Source organism: Ovis canadensis, chromosome 1, assembly GCF_042477335.2.
Source record: "Ovis canadensis isolate MfBH-ARS-UI-01 breed Bighorn chromosome 1, ARS-UI_OviCan_v2, whole genome shotgun sequence".
Taxonomy (NCBI): domain Eukaryota; kingdom Metazoa; phylum Chordata; class Mammalia; order Artiodactyla; family Bovidae; genus Ovis; species Ovis canadensis.
The window spans coordinates 9,436,158-9,456,697 of NC_091245.1; the positions used below are offsets into that span (position 1 = coordinate 9,436,158).

The window sequence follows — 20,540 nt, forward strand, 5'->3', positions numbered from 1 at the left end:
GGAATCGGTTCAGCGGCATGCTGTTCTCTCCCTCATTCACACCTAATATTTAGGAAGCAGTTCTTTTCAGAGCGTCTCCTTCATGGAACTATGCCAAAGCATTCAATTTAGTTTCTAGAGGCGCAACTCTACTTCCTTTCACACTCATATTTCATCAGTTTATGTGATGTTTAATTTAAGTCACATAATTACAATAACAAGTATGACTGGCACCAAGAGAGCTGGCAACGAACCTATCCGATTCTCAGAAAATCCCAGGCTCAGCTGGTGGGAGCGTCGGGTGTGCAGGCGTTGGAGGTGGGGGTGGGAGTCGGCCCTCAGGCAGCGGGTGCTTGGAGTGCCGTGGGGCCTCGAGGAGGAAGGTCTGTCAAGCCTGAGAGTGCCAGCAACCCCGGGAGCTGCCTGGGGGGAGAGGGTACAAGCACTTATGGCACAAGTTTTGTGAATGATTGAATGAATGAGAAAATCATGCAGATGGCAATCTCTTGCTTTCCACAGTGCGGTATCTTTTCTTTTTTTAAAAAATATTTGTTTTATTTATGTACTTGGCTGCACCAGGTCTTAGCTGTGGCATGCAGACTCTTAGACACTCTAGTTCCCTGACCAGGCCCCCTGCATTGGGGGTGTGGAATCTTAGCCACTGGACCACGAGGGAAGTCCGGGGGCATCTTTTTGAATGCTGTCCCCTTTGTGATCAAGAGAATGTGGTCAGCTAGTCTTTTGTGTTTGTTTTTGGCCACATGGAGAGGCAGATGGGATCGTCCCTGACCAGGGATGGATCCTGGGCCTCCTGAAGTGGAAGCGTGGCGCCCTAAACACTGGACAACCAGGGAATTCCCCGGAAACAGCTAGCCTCAGAACTCGGAGAATTTCAGAGGCCTCCCAGGCCCACTGCCTGGCAAGGCACAAATCCCAGCTCCAGCATTCTGGACACAGGGTCAGTCAAGGTCTGTTCTTAGTGTTTCTAAAGACCAAGAACTCACTTCCTGGCTAAACTCTCCCTGTCTACTTTGATGCACCCCCACTGTTTTTCTAGCTACTTCCTTTCGACGCACCCAGGGCCATCTTATAGCCACTGGCTCTAGGAAGCCTGGTGGGCTTCTCCTGGGTCTCTCATTTTCTCTTGCAAAGAATCCTTGCACTTTCTCCATCAGAGCGCTTGTCTCATCACACATCACACAAGAATCTGCTTCCCCACAAGGCTGCGAGCTCCCTGAAGACAGGAGCTATTTCCTTCTCACTTAGTTCTTCTCTCAGTACTTCGTGAGTGCCTGACACATGGGAAGGGCTCAGGAAATGCTGCTCACCGGAAAAAGGAACGCTTGACTCAATGACTGAAAGAATGAATGAGGTCCTGCTGGAGGAAGCAGCGGGCACAGGTGGGGAAAGCAGAGGAAAAGGCAGATGGGCAGGGAAGCCTGGGGACACTGGGGAGCGGCTCGGGGGCATGCAGGTTTCATCTTGGTCTCCCATGGAAATGTGCTGCTCCCTGTTCAGCCCCTCAGACCTCGCTGTGCTCTGCAGGCTCCTGGCAGCTGCTGGTACCTTTTGGGGAAGCTTTTCTCATGGTGACACGGCCCCGGTGCAGCAACAGTGGAGTTTGGTAATTGACGTGGGCAAATGTGCTCTCTTCCCCAGAAGCAACTCAATAAACTCGACAAATTACCAGGGTTCTTCCCTGCTCAGCTGACTGTGAGCTCCAGCGACCCACACAAACTACAGCAGGGAAATGCACTTCCTCCAGACGCTCCGCTCCCTGGAAGGCATGTGGCTGAGCCACCGAGGGCTGGGGGACAGGACCCCTGGCTGTGTTTGCTGCTGGGATGAGAGTGCCATCGCAACGGGCTGTGAGATGAGCGAGGAGCACACTGAGAACGTCCGGGGACTGGCTTGGGGTGTCAGTTCCTTCTACCCTTAGCTCAGCTGACCATTGGGCATGGCTTCCTGGTGAGGGTTCTCCTGCCTCTGGGGAGAGGCTGTGCCCTTGAGGCTAACGTGAACAGAATGGGGTTGGGTCTGGAGATGGGAAGTTGTGCTGGGTACCAAGATCCGGGCATGAGGGTTCATGGTGGATCCCCCACAGCTTCTCAGGGGATGCTCAACTCTCTTTTTCTGTCTCCAGCTCTAAATCAGGCAGCTCTACTCTTTTCTGAGTAGAAGCTTTGACGGTCAGTCTCCCTCCCTCGACCCACAGCTCCTGGAAGGGGCAGCCTCGTGGCCCTGGGCCATAGCTGGATGGATTGGGGGTGGCCATGTGACCCACACTGGACCGATCAGCTGTTGGGACTCTACACGCATGTTGGTTACAGAAGGCCCCACAGGCTTGGCTCTCCTGGTAGAGACTGGGGAAAAGCGTGTTCCAGCATCATCTCTCCCACCTCTGTTGCTGCCTCTCCCACCTCATTGCATCACTCTTATAAGATGTCCTAAGCCTCACACGTCTGCACGCCTCCATCCGCATGTGCTCTGGTCTGACTGGGACACAATCTAAGAGAAGTCTGGGCCCCGGCCCCCAAGGTGACCACTCCCTGCCCCCAGCTCAAGTCTCTGTTGCTGCAGATAGACCTGAGATCCAGCCTGGAGACCTGATGGCTCCCATACCCGAAGATGCTAAAGTCAGCTCCCACCAGGCTTGGCCCAGAAACAGGGCACCGGCTTCAGGAGCTTGGTGACCAAGGCGTGCTCACTTGCTACCTAGACCCTCCCTCCTTCCTGGTTCCAGTCTCCGTCTCTCCCTGTATTTGAATCTGGGCTCAACGGTTAAGTAGCTGTGAAATGTAGGCATGTGCTGGCAGTTCTCTGAGCCTCAGTTTCTCCATCTGTGCAATGGGATACCTGTGCTCTTGCATATAATGTGTCCAGGACTACTGACACACAGCAGGTATCTTGCAAATGGGAACTATTTTACTCCCTTGCTTAGATTCGAGAAGAGAGAAGATGGGGTCAGTGCCTTGAACCCGATACTCCAGAGAACACTGGGGGATTAAGCAGACCCCAGCACAGCCTGGCCTCATCTCCCTGGGGAATAAGGATGCCCGCATTTACTGTGGTGATAGCATGTGTAGGGCCACTCTGTGGCCCCCAGTGTCACCAGGACACTTGGCGGTCACCTCCCACCGCCACCTCCGGCAGCCCCAGCCTGGCCTCCATCAGCTCTGCCTCCTCAGCCTTGCCCAGCTTCTGCCTGTCACTGCAGACAGGACTTGGGAGAAGGGACCTGCCCTCATTCCAGGGAGGGAGGCAATGCCTGACTTCTGGAGGCCTCTGGGGATTACATTTGGATAATGCTTCTCATCCAGAGGCAATGTTTGCAGATAGCTGATGGAGGAGACTCCCACGCCAGCCTTTGCCTGCCACTCGACTGCCATTCTGAGTCTGAGCATCCTCAACGCTCCTTCTCCTCCTCCATGAGGCAGCTAGCCAGCCCCGCCTGATGGTTCAGCAGCTCTGAAGCCATAGCTGAGGGAGTGAGTGTCCCAGGTGGCTGGAGAATGGGTGGGCTAAACTGTCCTGGGGATTGTGATGCTAAGGTCAGCAAGGAAGCTATCCTAGAGTCAAATGAGCTGGATTCTCATTTTGCCACCACATGCATGGGCTCTGTGACCTAAAGGATGTTGCTTTCCCTCTCTGAGCCTCTCTTTCCCCAGGGTGCATCTTACAGTGCGACTGCGGTGATTAAGGTGACGCTCATAAACTCCTGCTGAGCCTCCAAGACACAGCAACCATCATTCGTGGCCAGGTCATACTTCCGTGCAGCAAGGGAACTAACATTTACTGAATCCAGCACAGTTTGGGGCAGAGTTAAGCATGTGGGCCCTGGAAGGCACTTAACTGGGTTCAAGTCTCAGCTCTACACTTCCCAGCTGTCTAACTCTGGGCTAGTAACTGACCTGCTTTGCGTCTCAGTCTCCCCATGTATTTAATATGGATAACAGCACCCTGCTCATAGAACTCTAGGTGGTCTACATGAGATAATGGGCTTACAAGCTCTCAGTACAGGATGCGGCATGTACTAAATGCTCAAGAAACATTCACTCTGATGGATGAGCCAAGAGGTGCCAATGCTGTCCATATACTCTCTGAACAGCAAACCAGAGACCCGGCCATGATGTAGAGTGCCGGGAGCCAGCGTGAGGAATTCCACCCGTGACAAGGTCATGCGGCAAGAGCTCTGATGGCAAGACTAATCAGACCTCAGGTTTTCCCCCTGGAATTTTCCTGAGCATCCACACCCCCCAAAATAAGAATCTGCCAGCCTCTGTACTCTGCTTTTCCACTCTTCTGATATTCTCTGGAAAAAGTCAACTCAGGGCTTTAGTCTTCTGCATTTGAAAGGGATGTTTCAGTTAAAACCCCCTCTGATAGCTCTCTAGCTTGCCTAACAGGTTCCCCAGACTTCTTACAGCCTGTGAATTGCTTACAGCCCCCAACTGCGACAGGCACAAAGCTTAAAAGCATCTTAAAGATACAGAGCCTTTTCTAAAGTTAAAAATCATATTGGTGACGGGTTTTCACCGTTGGTTCAAGGATTGCTGCCAGACCTCCATATTCTTTATCTTTTAGGCACTTGGAAGGATGCTACTCAATGTAAGCAGGATGTAGAAAAAGATACATAGTAGTTTTGATGTTAGCAACACTAGACTTTTGAATTAATTGCTTCTCTTTTGCTGTAAATCACTGTACTCCCTCTATTTGTTATAAGTTGTTGTATCTTTGCTGTGTAAGAATGTAACTTTATTTAGTGCTTTCTGAGAGTGGCACCAGACTTCGGGAAGATCAAAACAAATAAATCTTCTAGTTAACAAACCCTTATCAGAAAAAAGGTTGTAAAATGCTAATTGGCCCTTTTGGCTGGAAGATGATGTAAATTACCTAAGACTTGTGTATACAATTAGGTATGCAGAGAGAGAAGCCTGGTTTTGATAAGAGTCTGGACTGCTAACGCTGCACAACTTTGTGTTACCCATTGATCCCCATGTTTTATCAAAAGTATAAAAGGCCTTCTGAACAACAGGGGCCGGAGCTAGTTGCTGGACTGGTTTCCCCCATGTCTCTCTCTCTTTCCTCTCCTCTTCACTAATTTCAGGCTGAATTCCCATCTGGGGCACGGAGGCTCGCCAAGTCTACTTACTTGCCCTGGCTGTTAAGACCTGCGCGAAAGGGAGCCTAAGGTGAGGCACCCTTAGATATTCAAGCGAGCGCCGGTGGCCCAACGTAGATGGTGCAAATTCCTTGTCTGGAATTTTATTGGTCTTCCTCATAATCCAAGTTATTCAGCCCTCTTCCTCCACTTAATTCTCCTACTACACTATTTCTTCCTAATCTAATCTTATATTTCTTATATCAATCAATAAATAAGTTTTTCTCATGCCAACGCTGTCCACCCTTCGAATTCCCTGGATCCACTGGGGCTGGACCCCGGCAGTAGAGCAGACACAAGGAGACAGGGGAGAGGAAGGAGACAGGAAGGAAGCCTTGGAAATGGGGGAGGGAAGGGTTCCTGGGTTATATCACTCACCCCCATCACACCTAAGCTGATGCCTTATATTCATGGTTTCAAGCGGCCGAAGTCCAGACCAAATCAGACTGGGGCAGAGAAGAAATTACTGGGGGCTGTCGTCACACCGTAGCTGGCTCCAGGGATGGCAGATCCAACGACTCAGATGCCATGGGCCCCTCTTCCTGGGCCCATCTCTGCTGTACTCTGTCTGCTGGCTTCTTCCACTCTTGCAGACGGCAGACTAGAGGCTGGCACTACGGCCACAATTACCAGCTCCCTGATTTACCCTCCTGACTTCACCTCCAGAGAGATAATCTCTTCCCTTGGGTCCAGTTAGAACAAGCTCACTGGGAGCCTCTGAGTAGTCTAGCTGGGGAATGTGTCCACTCCTGGGGTCTGGGGCATGGGCTCCTGCTGGAACCCCCAGGACTGGTTTTGGGGACCACTCTCCCAAAGAAGGAGTGTGCTTGAAAGAAGGTAGCCAGGCACTGTGGCTGGAAGAGGCAGGGGCTTGGATGGAAACAGGGGCCAGGCTTCTTACTCCAGGTGTCAGGAAGGGCTTCTGTCAAGGCCAGCGAGAGGTACCCACAGCTGGCTGGGGGATTAACTCCCCAAAGTTGGTCTTGTTCTAGATCTCATCGTCTCCCCCTTTGCTGCATCCAGCCAAAGGTGAGCAGGGATGCCTGCCCCCACCACGCTGACCCTATTCTTACACCTGATCACCTGTCCCATTTCCTGTCCACATAGTCCACTGGGCTGGATGCTGACCCTGTACTTTGGCCAGCCTCGGCCCTGGGAAATGGACCCAGGCTCTGTGTGTACATGCAGATGCTGGTAGGGTTCAGCCATCTATGTCAGTCCACCTGCTGGACTCAGGGCATCCTATGACCTGGAGATAACCTCACCAGATGTGTCTGCAATAAGGATCCACCTGATGGGAAAAGTCTCCCTGAGCTCCGTAAGTGCTGAGATGTTGACACCTTCTCTTTCCACCTGCTCCCCTCCTGTAATACTTGGCCTTATTCCTTCCCAGCTCCGCCTTCTCCCTGGCCTCAAGGAAGTTCCTAGACCACCAGCAGAGGCTAAACACACAGACTTCAAACAAACTTGAGTGTGAGAACTGACTCTTCCTCTCATTGCTGTGAAATATGAATAGTTGCCAAGACAGTACAGAAATTTCCTGGACACCCCTCCCCCAGCTCCCCCTAATATGAGCATCTTACATAACTATGATCCATGTATCAACCTAAGAAACCAACATTATGAAGTATGCATGGGCATAATTTTCTCTCTGGGCTTTTGGAGGTGATCTACCTAAAGCATTATCATCATTTTTATTGAACTATCACAGTCACATATGATTGAGTAACATTGCTTGGCATGAGGTCAGCACCAAAGAGCCTAGATCTACCTACGACCCTGCCTCCTTCGCCATCTGGCTTCCAGGAAGTGGCAGATGCTTCTCTCTACCACCACCTTCCTTCCTGAAACATATCCGTCCCTCAAACATTGCTCATTAATCGCCATGAAAGCAGCAGTCACACTGCTCCAGCAACTCACAGCCACTGATTGAGGGTGTGTGTGTGTGTGTGTGTGTGTGTGTGTGTTGTGTGTGCGTGCACGTGTGTGCACATGAGTGGTGAGTGAATGAACTGAAAGACTGTAAGTGTGAATTAACTGGTAAGCCAATGAGTGAATTAGTGACTTAATGAGTCAGCCAGTGAGTGAAGAAGTGTGTAAAATTGAGTAGATCACGCTCCCTGCTCCCTCAACTAATCCAACCAGCAGTGGCATAAATTTCTCATCTTTATTAACACAAGCGGGGGTTAGAATAGCACCGGGATAGTTACGGACCTCTAGCTGGGCGCGAAAGATAACTGTGTTCATTTTCTAGTGCAGCTTTCACAGATCACTGCAGATTCAGTGGCTTGAAGCAACAGATTTATTTTCTGACGATTCTGGAAGTCAAAGTGGGCATCGCTGTGCCAAGGTCAAGGTGTCTGTGGGGCTGCACTCTCTCCGGAGGCTTTAGAGGTGAAATCTGTTGGCTTGCCTTTGCCAGCTTCTAGTAAGTCACCTTCGTTTCTCCTCCTGCAGTCTCTTTCCGTACCTTCAAAGCCACCGGTGCCGCCTCTTCAACTCTCTCTGACCCTCTACGTCTGTCATCGCATCTCGGTCTCTAACTCTGAAGCGCCTGCTTTCCTCTTACAAGGACCCATGTGATTACATCGGGCCCACACGGATAATCCAGGATAATCTTCCCATCCCCAAACCCTTAACATAATCCTATCTGCAAAGTTCCCTTTGCCATGTAAGGTAATGTATTCACAGGCTTTGGGGCTTAGGACATGGACCTCTTTGTGGAGCCAGTTTTCCATGTGCCACAGGTGCCTTGCTCAGAGGGCAAGAGCAGCATGGATCCTCACCCCCCAGGAGGAACCGCGGCAGGGGAGGCAGGAGAGCACATCACAGCAGTTACCACGTGCCTCTGCCAACTACTTTTTTGGGTTGCTGTTGTTGCGACCTGGGATTTTTTAAAGTTCCCCAAAGCTGAGGCTTGCCCCCAAATTTGAGAAACGCTGTGATGAGATCTGCCAGGAGCATACAACTGCTGCAAGTGAGGGTGAAAGGTGCTCCTAGGATTCCCGGAGAAGGATTAAGAACAGGGTGCCTCCACCGAGGAAACCAGAATCGAAAGAGACACATGTGCCCCAATGTTCATCGCAGCACTGTTTATAATAGCCAGGACATGGAAACAACCTAGATGTCCATCAGCAGATGAATGGATAAGAAAGCTGTGGTACATATACACAATGGAGTATTACTCAGCCCTTAAAAAGAATACATTTGAATCAGTTCTGATGAGATGGATGAAACTGGAGCCGATTATACAGAGTGAAGTAAGCCAGAAAGAAAAACACCAATACAGTATACTAACACATATATATGGAATTTAGAAAGATGGCAATGATGACCCTGTATGCAAGACAGCAAAAAAGACACAGATGTGTATAATGGACTTTTGGACTCAGAGGGAGAGGGAGAGGGTAGGATGATTTGGGAGAATGGCATTGTAACATGTATACTATCATGTAAGAATCGAATCGCCAGTCTATGTCCGACGCAGGATACAGCATGCTTGGGGCTGGTGCACGGTGATAACCCAGAGAGATGTTATGGGGAGGGAGGTGGGAGGGGGGTTCATGTTTGGGAATGCATGTACACCCATGGTGGAGTCATGTCAATGTATGGCAAAACCAATACAGTATTGTAAAGTAAAATAAAGTAAAAAAAAAAAAAAAAAAGAACAGGGTGCCTCAACCCTGGGCACACATTCCTATCAGCTGGGGAGATGAAACCGAACAGCAAAGACGGTACAGAAATGTCCTGTGTACCCCTCCCCCAGCTTCTCCCCAAACTCGCATCTTACATGAAACCATGGGCCATGTAGCAAAACCACATTGGTGCAGCGCTATTGGTTCAGTGGAAGACTTCATCCTCATCTCCCCCAGGTTTCCCACCAAGGCCTCCTTTTGCTCCAGGATCCAGTCCAGTATTTCTTGGGCACAGAGTCATCCTGTCTCAGGATCTCCTCTAGTCTGTCAGTTTCTCAAGCTTTCCTTGTTTTCTCAAGACTTTGACACTTTTGTACTGATCAAGTATTTTGCAGACAGACCTTTAATTTGGGTTTTGATATTTTCCTCCTGATTACACCAGGATTATGGATTTGGGGGAAGAATACCACTGGGTGAGATGCTTTTATCACATTGTAGAAGGCGGGTATAATAATCAGTTGGTCTATTACCAAGAGCCTTCAGGTGGATCCTTGGTCACTGGAGCATCTGCCCCCTTCCTCCACTATAAAGATGTCACCTGTCCCTGTCCATACACTACTGATTAGAAGCGAGTCCCAAGTCTTGCCCACACTGCACGGGAGGGGCCGTGTCAGACACGCTACACCCATCCTCTCAGTTAATCCTCACCTTGATCATTTCACTCCACATCCAGCCAAGACTCTAACAAGCCAGACTTGCCAAAAGTCCCCCAGCTGCTACGTGGCAAAGCTCGCGTTGGAGCTCGGTGTCTGTCTGGCTCCAGAGGCCATGCTCTTTCCACTTCATGTTATCACTGCTGAGTGAAGAGGCTCTCACAGCCTCAGGTGGGGGCTCCATCCCAGCCTGCCTACACAAGTGTTTTTCAAATCTATCCCTGGATTGTGACCCAATCACAAGATCAGACTGTGGGGTGCATTTTATTTTTATTTATTTATTTTTGGCCAGGCCACGTAGCATGCAAGAATTTCCCAACCAGGGATCAAACCTGTCTGCCCTGCATCGGAAGGCATAATGTCTTAGCTACTTGACGGCCAGGGAAGTCCCAGGGGTGCATTTTAGAAAAGAAAAGAAAGTACGGGAGATTACAAGAGTATAGAATGGAAGAGAAAAGAGTACATCACACATGTAACTAGTTTATTTTCATAAAACTTTTTTTTTTCCTGAAAACTTTATGTGCTCAGAGACTTTATAATGGGGGAAAAAATAGCACCCCTACCCCCACCTCCCACGCAGGGTGGTCACAAGGATGAAACGAGACGATGTAGGTGATGTGCTTAGAACAGAAGCACCCACTAGCGGCATTGTATGTGTGTGCATGAATGGGTCATGGTATAGAATACATCGGGATTCCCTTGTAGCTCAGTCAGTAAAGAACCTGCCTGTAGTGCAGGAGGCCCAGGTTCGATCCCTGGGTCGGGAAGATCCCCTGGAGAAGGAAATGGCAACCCACTCCAGTATTCATGCCTGGAAAATCTCATGGACAGAGGAGCCTGGTGGGCTGCAGTTCATGGGGTTGCAAAGAGTCGCATACGACTGAGCAACTAACGCTTACTTACTTATAGAATACATTTCCTATTGTAGACTGCAATCCAAAAGTCTGCAAATACTGCACTCACATCTCTAGACTGGAGTGGTCAGGCTGATGACCCTCAGCCCACACCGCCTGTGTTTGTGATGTTTTATGTGGGCACAGCCACTCATTCGTTTGGGTGTGGTCTCTGGCTCCTTTTGAGCTATGACGGCAGAGTTGAAAACTGACTTGCAACAGAAAATGTGTGGCCCATAAAGCCTGCACGTGGCCTCCAGAGCAGCGCCCCTGTCTGGAGGTCATCTCATAATACAAAGGACATTAGATACTTCTTCCTAAGCCACATGGCCTTGTCCTGCCTGCTCCTGGCTGGCACAGCAGCCCCTGCAGGCCCTTCTCCACTGTGGTACCGCCCAGCACACAGGCCTCCAGAGCTCCACACCCTTCTGCTTTGGAGGAATGCCTGCGCTTGCTTTATTTCTCCACCTCCACGGCTGTTTGCTGTCCACGTGGAAGGTTAGAAGCATGGCATACAGGTCAGGGGCCCAGCAGGCAACAGATGGCCACTCAAATCAGGATAATTTGAGGAGTGTTTAACAAAGCGGCTATTTACCAAGGGAAGGGCAAGGTGCTGGAAAGCCACAGGGGAGAGCAGAGGCCTCAGAGGCTAGTAAAGGTGGAGCTCTTACCCCCTCAGCTGGAGGGGGCAGGACAGGGAAGCTGGAAGGAGAGGGTCATTTAGAGAGGATGCTTAAGAGGAGTCAAGACTTGCAGCCCAGGGATGAGGTGCCAGCTCCAGGCAACCTTGCAGGGAGGGAGCCAGATCCCTCGGAGATCGCCTGTCGGGGTCCCATTGGCCAAACTGAAATGGAAGCCGGAGGGCGCAGGAGCCACTGATATGGTCCATATGGGTCAGCTTCCCAGGACACGCAGCAGGCAGGAAAGATGGAAAGGAACAAACCTCAGATACCCGTGCACACGGCATCAGTTGAGAAAGTCAGGTGCATTTACTCTTCCTGCGGCTCCACCAGACAAAGGAGTCCCCCGCTTCACCCAGCCAAGTCAGGAGTGTGGCCCCACCACCAAAGGCCACACTCCCTTCTCTTCCTAGATCTGCTGGGCTCTGGCAGACGGTTATCATGGGGCTGATGTTTCTAGATCTTAGCCTGATGGTGATGGGTGGAAGGTTGTGAACGGAGACAGAGATAAGCTGCTGGGGTCTTTGGTGCATCTGAGCTGAACCTGAGGAACATGTATGCACATTAGACAAGCTCTTCACAACCCATCCACTAAAGTCCAGCAAACAGATGAGCCAACCTCTAGCCTTGGGAGAAAGAATCAGAGTGGAAAAAAAGCTCCCTAGACTAAGAAGTGTCCCCAGAGTAACCTGTTCCCACAGGCCAGACCTCTCTGCCCCCACTGCTGGCCTGGATTGCTGGGGCTGGCATCTGGCATCCTACAGCCCTCCCACTCCAGCCACAAAATTACAGCAAGTCACTGGGATGGTGCTGCCTGGCCAGTAGAACACATTGACTCCACATTGCTGATCCCACAGATGAGACGTCACAGGCTTGGGAAGGGACTGGCTGAAGTAGCCCAACTATACCGTGTTGCAATTTCGGGCTAGGAATTAGGCTTGAAGACTCTAGTCAATTTTACATAAGATGGAACTTGCAGTCAGTCATGGAGTCCTGGGAAAAGTCTTGGCAAAAATCCAAAATGTGCTCTAGGGACCTCCCTAATGGTCCAGTGGTTAAGAATCTGCCTTCTAATGCAGGGGACTCAGGTTCAATCCCTGGCCGGGGGACTAAGATCCCACATGTTGTGGGGCAACTGAGCTCACACACCACAACTAGAAAGAGCCCACGCGCTGCAACTAAGACCGACACAGTCAAATAAAGAAATAAAAATAATTTAAAAAAATGTGGTGGTCTAGTCTGAGGCAAGTTTGTCAGGCTCAGCTGCTGAGGCCAGGCACCAGACCCCCGGCTGCCAAGGCTGCAGTATCTGGGCAGGCGCCATGCAGCACAGGCTTGAGCTGGGCTAATCGGTTCAGATCCAGACTCCAGCCTGTTAGTGGCTGTTCCACCTTAAATACGTTAATGTTTATGTTAATGAGGCTCAGTGTTCTAGCCCTGTAAACTCGTAAACTCGGTTCTATCAACAACCCCCGAATCATAGCAACTCCATGACCATTCAAGGAAGTACCCTGCAGTGTCCAAAGGTCAAGAAACAGCACTCTTCTTTTCTCTTCCCTCCAGTTGGAAGACGACTGGAATATTTGCAGCTTTTTTCCAAAACGCCAGAAGCTGACTAGGTTGAGTGTAGCTGCTAGAGCTTTGTGCTCTAACCCCAAGAAACGGGGACCCCTGGGATGAGAACAGGGAGCCTCCTGTTAGGCCAAGGATTTTCTATCTCATTTTCATGGGCTCTGGTGTAATATTAGTAAAACCTTAAGGCTCTCCTCCCTTCTTCCCCAATCCCCAACCCCATCCCCACCCAATTCATTTCAGAGAAAGGAAGAGTTCAGACTTAGAGGCCAAGTGCTTGGGTTTTATTTTAGGTAACTTTGCCCTGACAGGAACCGAGGCGCAGCTGTCATACCTGATTATTTTTAGAGTTACTACTAAACTCTTTGTATGGTAGGAGCTGCCCCTGTTCAAGGCAAATGGAAAAACTTCACATTTTATCATGACAGCTCTGGAGCCATCCACCTCCTCATGTTCATTATTTCCAGGCTGTCTTTGGAAAGGTTGAGGAGGCATCTTGACAACTGTACAGCGAGGAAGGCAGACCCTGTGGTTCGTTACTGCATCCAAAGGATGGAGAGCTCCCCACCTGAGCCCAGCACGCTGCCCCCAGGAAGCCAGGGAGAAAGACTGCAGGGGGCACGGTTGCTCTAGAGCCTTCCGTGGATAACCCATCATCTTCCATGGGAAGCGAATGTGACCTCCAAGTACCCAACCAATAAGAGCACCTGTATGCAAATGCCACCAGCACTGGCCTGGAGTGGCTGGCCTGTGAGTGATGTCACAGTCCCCTCTGACCCAACAATGCCACCACCACTGAAAAGGCTGACCCCTGCCCACAGCTCAGACAGACAGAAAATTTCACCGCCAGCAGAGCAGCTACTAAGTACTTCTGGAGTGTGGGGGACAAAGGTCTCTGCTGTTTAAATTACTGCGTCCAGAAAAGAAAATGAATTTATGAACATGGGAAAAAGAGATCACCTAAAGCCTAAGGCAAATGTCTCTTCTTACATCCACTTTTTGCTGAATTACAGAAACAAGTTCAAGGAGCAGCAGCCCAATACCTACCTTGGCTTTAAAGAGTTTTCTAGAAAGTGTTCGGAAAAATGGAGATCCATCTCAAAGCATGAAAAGGCCAAATATGAAGCCCTGGCCAAGCTCGACAAAGCCCGATACCAAGAAGAGATGATGAATTACCTAGGCAGGAGGAAGAAAAGGAGAAAGCGGGACCCCCACGCACCCAGACGGCCTCCATCGTCCTTCCTACTCTTCTGCCAAGACCATTACGCCCAGCTCAAGAGTGAGAACCCAAGCTGGTCAGTGGTACAGGTGGCCAAGGCCTCGGGGAAGATGTGGTCTGCAAAGACGGATGTAGACAAGCAGCCCTACGAACAAAGGGCAGCTCTCCTGAGAGCTAAGTACCGAGAGGAACTCAGCGTCTACCGTAATCAATTCAAGCCCCGGAAGACGCGCTTGCAAGAGTCGGCTACGAACCAGTGCAGAGGGCTCGAGCAAGCTGAGTCAGACACAACCGACGGATCCAACTAGAAATAAAGGGCCATTCCGTGGTATGCCTGTCTCTGGTCTTGTGTTCGGTGTTAGAGTGGCCACGGCTGCCACTTTGGGAAATGAGTGAGTGGCAAGGTGCAGTCGAGATTGGGGTTTGGGAACTGACCCTGGGAGGGGATGGCTGTGGGAGAAGCAGCTACAGTGTCTGAAGAGGTGTGTGGCCAGTGTTTGCTGCGCTTGGCTTGCAAAGGTGGGGTGGGGTTTGGGGGTCTCCAGGTGTACAGAAGCTAGGAGTCCTAGGGGTAGGAGCATCTGGGTCCCAAGTGGTTCTCCGGGGTAGAGGACCTTGCTCACAGAGTGCAGTGCCCAATCTCCAGACCTACTGCCCTCCTCACCAGGAGGGCAAAAGGGCCTGATGTCCAGGCCAGGTTTCCAATTCAGGCCCCAGCAGAGGATGGGAAACTGGAGTTTAGGTGGGCCTTAGGGGAGTCAGTGTCTGCAGGGATTCCAGAACTGGTCCTCCAGCAAGTCTTAGATACTATTTGTGGGCCAGGATGAGACCTCAGGGGTGGTCCCCATTCTGTTCACTAGGGTGAAGCTTGAGGTTGATTTTACAAAAATAGCTTATCTGACTCTGCCTGAGTACTATGAGCTGAAGAAAACCCTTTCCTTGACATTTTCATGGGCATCTACTGGGTGAATCTTCTGTGGACGCAAGCATAACCCACAGGGTGGACACTTGTTGCCTTTATGATCACTCAGAACCCTTTTCTTTTCCTCCTGCTCACAGCACACCACCTCCATCCTGATCAAGACTGGACACAGTGATTGGCTCACTGGTGGGCACATGATCCAAGTTGGTCCAATCAGAGCGGATCTCAGGACTTGTATAAGGAGTCCTAGGGGAGGATGCTGTCCTGGGGGCTGTAGGCAGTCATTTGCCTCATTCTTAGGCCAAAATGTTAGTCCCTTTGGCTTCTCTTTGAGTGAAGATAAGCCCATATGTTTTAGTTTTTATCTAAGATGGTATGAGTTAGGTTTTCTGCCACTTAATATGAGTCAAGACTGGTCCTTGAATACAAATGGGATTGCACTGTGTCTAACTGTATTTTCCAGGCGGCAATACACTGTGGGCAAAATTTCCTGCCAATCTAAGTTGATATGGGTTGTTTTGAAACGGTCCTTGACTTCTGATAGCAGAGACCACAAAACTGCTGCTTTTGTTGCCAGGTCATGCACGCAACAGACTTCCCTAATTCCACCTCTAACCCCTATTCCATGAGGGATTTGTATCTTTGTAACCTGCTGTTGTTTAAACTTTTACTCATGGAACAAAAGTAAAAATACATATTTTGGAATAGTCTTTTCAAACTGGGTCATTTCTCACCCTTTAGAGGGTAAGAAGTAACACGGTGGAGTGACTTAGAAATTCAGGGTCTGGAATCAGGCCGAATTATTTATGAAGGGCTCCCCTGGGCCAGACCCTGTGCTGGGGACCAGGTGGCCCAATGCACTCTACTGTTGAGTTCCTGCCTTCACGGGAGGGCTGGACACAGGCATAAACCCCAGGCCTGCAAGAGACTGCACAAAGAGCTAAGGGCGGCGGGACTGAGGACCACTACCAAGGCAAGTGCTGAAGTCTGCCCAGAGGAAGCAGCTTTCTCCTCCTCAGCAAACTTATACTCGGGCTGGCAAATTTTCCCATCCCCCCTTCCCATTCCCTAAGCTGCTGTTCCAACTTGGCTCTGCTCCCCCTCCAGCCCAACCTCCAGTGTCTCAGGAGACACCCTCATTTTCTGCTTCACTGGCAAAGTTGAGACTGTCAGTTTTCTTCTTTCTCAACTTGAAAGCCACAGCCATTGTTTCTCCTGGTCTTAAGCCTCATAGCAAGAACCTTCTTGCTTGCCTCTTCCCCTCCCTGCCTCGGGCCCTTGCTCCTCATTGTAAAGATGCTGACTCTCTAGCCTCTAGCTTTAGTGTCCTGACACAAGTGGTTTCGATCACTGGCAGGACCTTGGGCCAGTAAGTTCTCCCCCTTCTGTCTCAGATTTCTCATCTGCGCAAAGGGGATGATGCCTGCCTTGCAGGCGGTTTTAGCGATTAAATGATGTAATGCATGTAAAAGCATTTGGCATGGTCCTGAGCACACAATAGGTTCTGTGGCAGATCCTCTAGAGTGGCGGCTATTCCATGATTCCCCTCTCCTGGGGTTCATACCCTGGTGTGACCCCTTCCCATGAAATGTGGGCAGAACCTGCGACTTGCCTTTAACCAACAGAACCAGGGCAGAGAACATGGGATGTGACTTCTGAGATTATGCCATGGTATGTAAAATTCTATCCTGCGGGTTGATTTGCTCTAAAGATCTTCTTTGCTGGCTTGATGAAGCAAGTGGCCAAGCTGGGAAAGCCCGTGTGGCAACAGGCTGTGAGGAATCTCTAGGACCCGAAGGTGCCACAGACCAGCAGCCAGCAGAAAAATCAAGAGTCAAGAAACTAGTGCAGCAACCTCATGAACAGAGTAAGTGTATCCTTCCCCAGGTGAGCCTCCAGAGGAGAACTCAGCCCTGGCTGACACCTCGAGAACTTGCTTGGCCTTGTGAGATGTCAAGCAGTGGACCCAGCTAAGCTATTAGGAGATTCTGACCCACAGAAATGATGGCATAATGAATGTAGGATGTTTTAAGGCAACAAGTTTGCGGTAATTGGCTATACAGCAGCAGATAATCAACACAGTACTCATTAAATGACAGCCTCCTTGCATTCTAAAAGGAGCCATCTTTAACCTTCTTTCTCCTTCCAGCCTCCACCCTACTTGTTTAATTTCTTTTCCTTTGTTTCCAAACTCTTGAACGGGGAGGAGGGCCCCCCAGGGCTAATTAGATCCTGACCTGTACCACTCTGCTGTGGTTCCAGTTAGGCTGTCTCGTTTCCAGCCTGGTTTGTGGGCTCTTGGTGGGCAGTGGCTGTGCGGCCCACCACGGTCTTCTCTGGGAGGAAAGCCCCCGCAGAGCTGGGCCCCAGCCCTCATGCCACCCTGTTCTGCTTTCCTGTGTGATTAATTATGTGAATGAGGGTGGCCAAGTCAGAGCTTTGACAACGGCTTGCAGTACTCCTGCTGAAAACTAACTCTATTAACATTCCTTTATGAAAAAGCCGGCAGGAGGGTGTGAATCTGCTGGCTTCTAATGACTGGAATGGAATGACAGTGTAGGCAGGGAGGGTAGAGGGGGAGAAGTAGGGGGAGCCTGGGCCTAAGATTATGGGGGAGAGGAAAAGCAGACGGAAAGCCTGGTGTGGTGCTCGCATTCCCCTCAGACCCTCAAGGCTGGACTCATGTGCCCCTGCCCTCTGCCCTCAGGAAGAAGGAGACCAAATCTTTGGGCCCATGGCTGTCTAGATGCCTGAATCACTCCACTCTGAACCTTCTCTCCCAGAGCATTTTCGTTCATTTATTCAGCAAATATTCACATAAATCTTATGCCAGCGACATACCAGGAGCTATTCTAGTGCTAGAAGCAGCAGCATCCCTGATCTCTCATAAATATGTAAACAAGTCAACAAATAAACACACCAGGTCATTTTTTTTGAGAGTGTCAAATGCTCTGAAGAAAATAACCTAGGGTAATGAGATAAATCATGACAAGTGGGGTTGCGGCCACTTTAAATGGGTGTTCAGAGAAGATGACATCTGTGTTTGAGAGAGGAGATATATATATATATATCTACACACACACACACACATACACACACTTATGGCCGATTCGTGTTGCTGCCCAGCAGAAACCAATAAAACAATGCAAAGCAATTATCTTCTAATTAAAAATTTAAAAAATAAAGGACAAGAAGGAGCCAGGCTTGTCAGGGTCTTAGGGAAGAGCTCTTCAAGTAGAAGGACAGCAAGTGCAAAGATCCTGAGGCAGGAATGGGCTTGGCATATTGGACAGAAGGGAGGCTAGAATGACCAGAGGGGTGAGTGAGTGGGCAGATGCTGTTGGAGAGGGACAGGCCTTGGCAAGGAGTCTATGGTGAAACCTCAGTGCAAAGAGGAGTCAAAGAGGCTTTCCTGCTTCCATTCCACTTCTGGCTAAGTCATTCTGGAGCTTACCAAGTCCCACTAAGGGGATGCTGGTCCCTCCAAGGTCTGCAAGAGAAAGAGGCAAGGCCAGCACATGCCAAATGTATGGCACCCCTCCCTTTCATGAAGTGAAAGTCACTCAGTCATGTCCAGCTCTTTGCAACCCCATGGACTCCACAGTCCGTGGAATTCTCCAGGCCAGAACACTGGAGTGGGTAGCTGTTCCCTTCAGGAGCCTCCACCTGCTCCTCCTGGGAGAGTTCTCAGCTAAAAACCAAATGTGGAAGCTATGAAACTTCTCTCCTATGATTCATTTTCTCAGAGATGGGAGGAAGGGCAGACGAGGATGGCAAAACATTCTAGGGGAACACTGCTTCCTAGGGCTCAGATTTTCAGGTGGTGCAGCTCCGACTAGACCAGTGGTTCTCAGCTTTGAGCCTTCATCAGAATCACCCCAGACCTCATTCAGACACAGGATGCTGGGTCCCACCCCTAAAGTTTGAGTCCATTTTTCTGGGAGTGGGGCCTAACATGTGCATTTCTGTAAGTTTTCCGGTAATAGGATGCTGCTGGTCCCAGGATCACGGAGTTCTTTTCTCTCATGCAGCCCTGGCATTTACGCTGATGAGGAGGCATCACTGATCTGCCAAGTGAGTCTTAGAGGAAGGGCTGACCTGCTCTCCTCTCTTCTCCCCTACCTCCCTGTCCCACCCCTTCAACCCTGGCTGCAAAGTTTACTCAGGTCTCCTCTTCAACGGGTTCATCAGTAACAAAGGTGAGAGGCTAATCCTCATCTGTCTGTCTTCTTCATCTGCCAACTGATTCTGAACTTGGCAAAAGAATATGTATGGGTGTCGATGTGTACACAAATGTATGGGCTTCTCTGGTGGTGTAGCGGTAAAGAATCCACCTGCCCTGCAGAAGCTGCAGGAGACAGGAATTTGATCCCTGGGTCGGGAAGATCCCCTGGAGGAGGACATGGCAATCCATTCCAGTATGCTTTTCTAGAGAATTCCATGGGCACAGGAGCCTGGCAGGCTACAGTCCATAGGGTCGCAAAGAGTCAGACATGACTAAAGTGACATGACTAAAGTGACATGACTAAAGTGACTTACACGTGCATGCACACATATATACACATACATACATATAGATTGGGCTTCCCTCAAACCACAACAGAGAAGTTGATCCCAGTTGCAAACAATGATCAATTAGCACCTGGGCCACACAGAAGTATTGGGATCTTAGCATTAACTTCAGTCTTCACTAAAGCATCAGCTGCTTGGGGACCAAAAGGTCCAGTTTCTGGGCCTATGGGACTGAGGATCAAGTCTGTGGCCAGGGTGAGGTCACAGAGTGAAGTCACAAAGCACTGGCACCCTTCTGTCCTGTGCTGCACCTCTAGTCACAAACCCACAAACAATCAGAAACCCACAAACAACACCTGCACCTCTAGTCACAAACCCACAAACACCACCTGCACCTCTAGTCACAAACCCACAATCAGAAACCCACAGACCACACCTGCACCGCTAGTCACAAACCCCAAAACAATCACAAACCCACAAACACCACCTGCACCTCTAGTCACAAACCCACAAACGATACCTGGAGAATAAATGAAATGTCTGGGACACCGCTGTAAATGAAGCCTGGTATGTGACAAGTGCCCAGTGGATGGGGTTGCCTGCCCTGGTCTCTAATGAATGGCTTAAAGAAGGAGAGAACAAAACACAGAAGAGCTGCTCAGGCAAGAGAAAGAGCTCGGCTAAAGGCCAGAAGGGGGTCATGTGATCCTGCAAACTGGCCTTGGCCTCGGGTGGATCAGCAGCGATGCAGTGAGCACTCTCAGGCGGCCATCTGCTCATAAGGGTTGCCTTGTACCAGCCCCGCTCCTCTGCTGCCCTCTCCAGTTCCTGCACTGCCCCACTGGCTGAGAGGTGGCTGGACGGCGGGCGGTGGGGGGGTGGTTTCGGCGGCTGGGCGTCCCGACGGGAGGCTGGCGTGGCATAATCCAGCCACTGCCACCTTGCTAGTGCACTTTCGCCCACATTCAGCTCCTGAAGTGGTTCCCGGTGAGCCCTGCCTCTTCGCGTTCACACCCTTGTGTGATTCCTCCCTTTGAGTGTGGGCTGGACTGAGTGAGTCCCTTCTAATGAACAGAACAGGGAAAAAGTGATAGGATGTCACTTCTTCAGAAGGGACTAGACTATAAAAGACTCTCCTGGTCTCTCCTCTCTCTCTCTTTCTCGCTTACTTGAAGCAACTGACATGTTGAAAGCCACCCTGTAGAGAGGTCCACATGGCAAGGAATTCAGGGAGGCTTCTGGCCAGCGCCCAGC

The 20,540-nt window shown here is 50.3% G+C and overlaps 2 protein-coding genes across 2 annotated transcripts in view; one reads left to right on the plus strand and one right to left on the minus strand.

Moving 5' to 3' along the window:
- The window catches only part of CSMD2 (CUB and Sushi multiple domains 2), a 682,283-nt gene that overhangs the window by 349,664 nt on the left and 312,079 nt on the right, over positions 1-20,540 (minus strand). The window lies entirely within an intron of this gene.
- Positions 13,576-14,160, plus strand: HMGB4 (high mobility group box 4). Its single transcript, XM_069569777.1, has one exon. The coding sequence runs from the start codon at positions 13,576-13,578 to the stop codon at positions 14,158-14,160; it is 585 nt and encodes a 194-aa protein (XP_069425878.1).

What these genes read in the sequence shown, in the direction of transcription:
- HMGB4 (XM_069569777.1), top strand. Translation starts at nt 13,576, where the DNA reads ATGGGAAAAAGAGATCACCTAAAGCCTAAGGCAAATGTCTCTTCTTAC.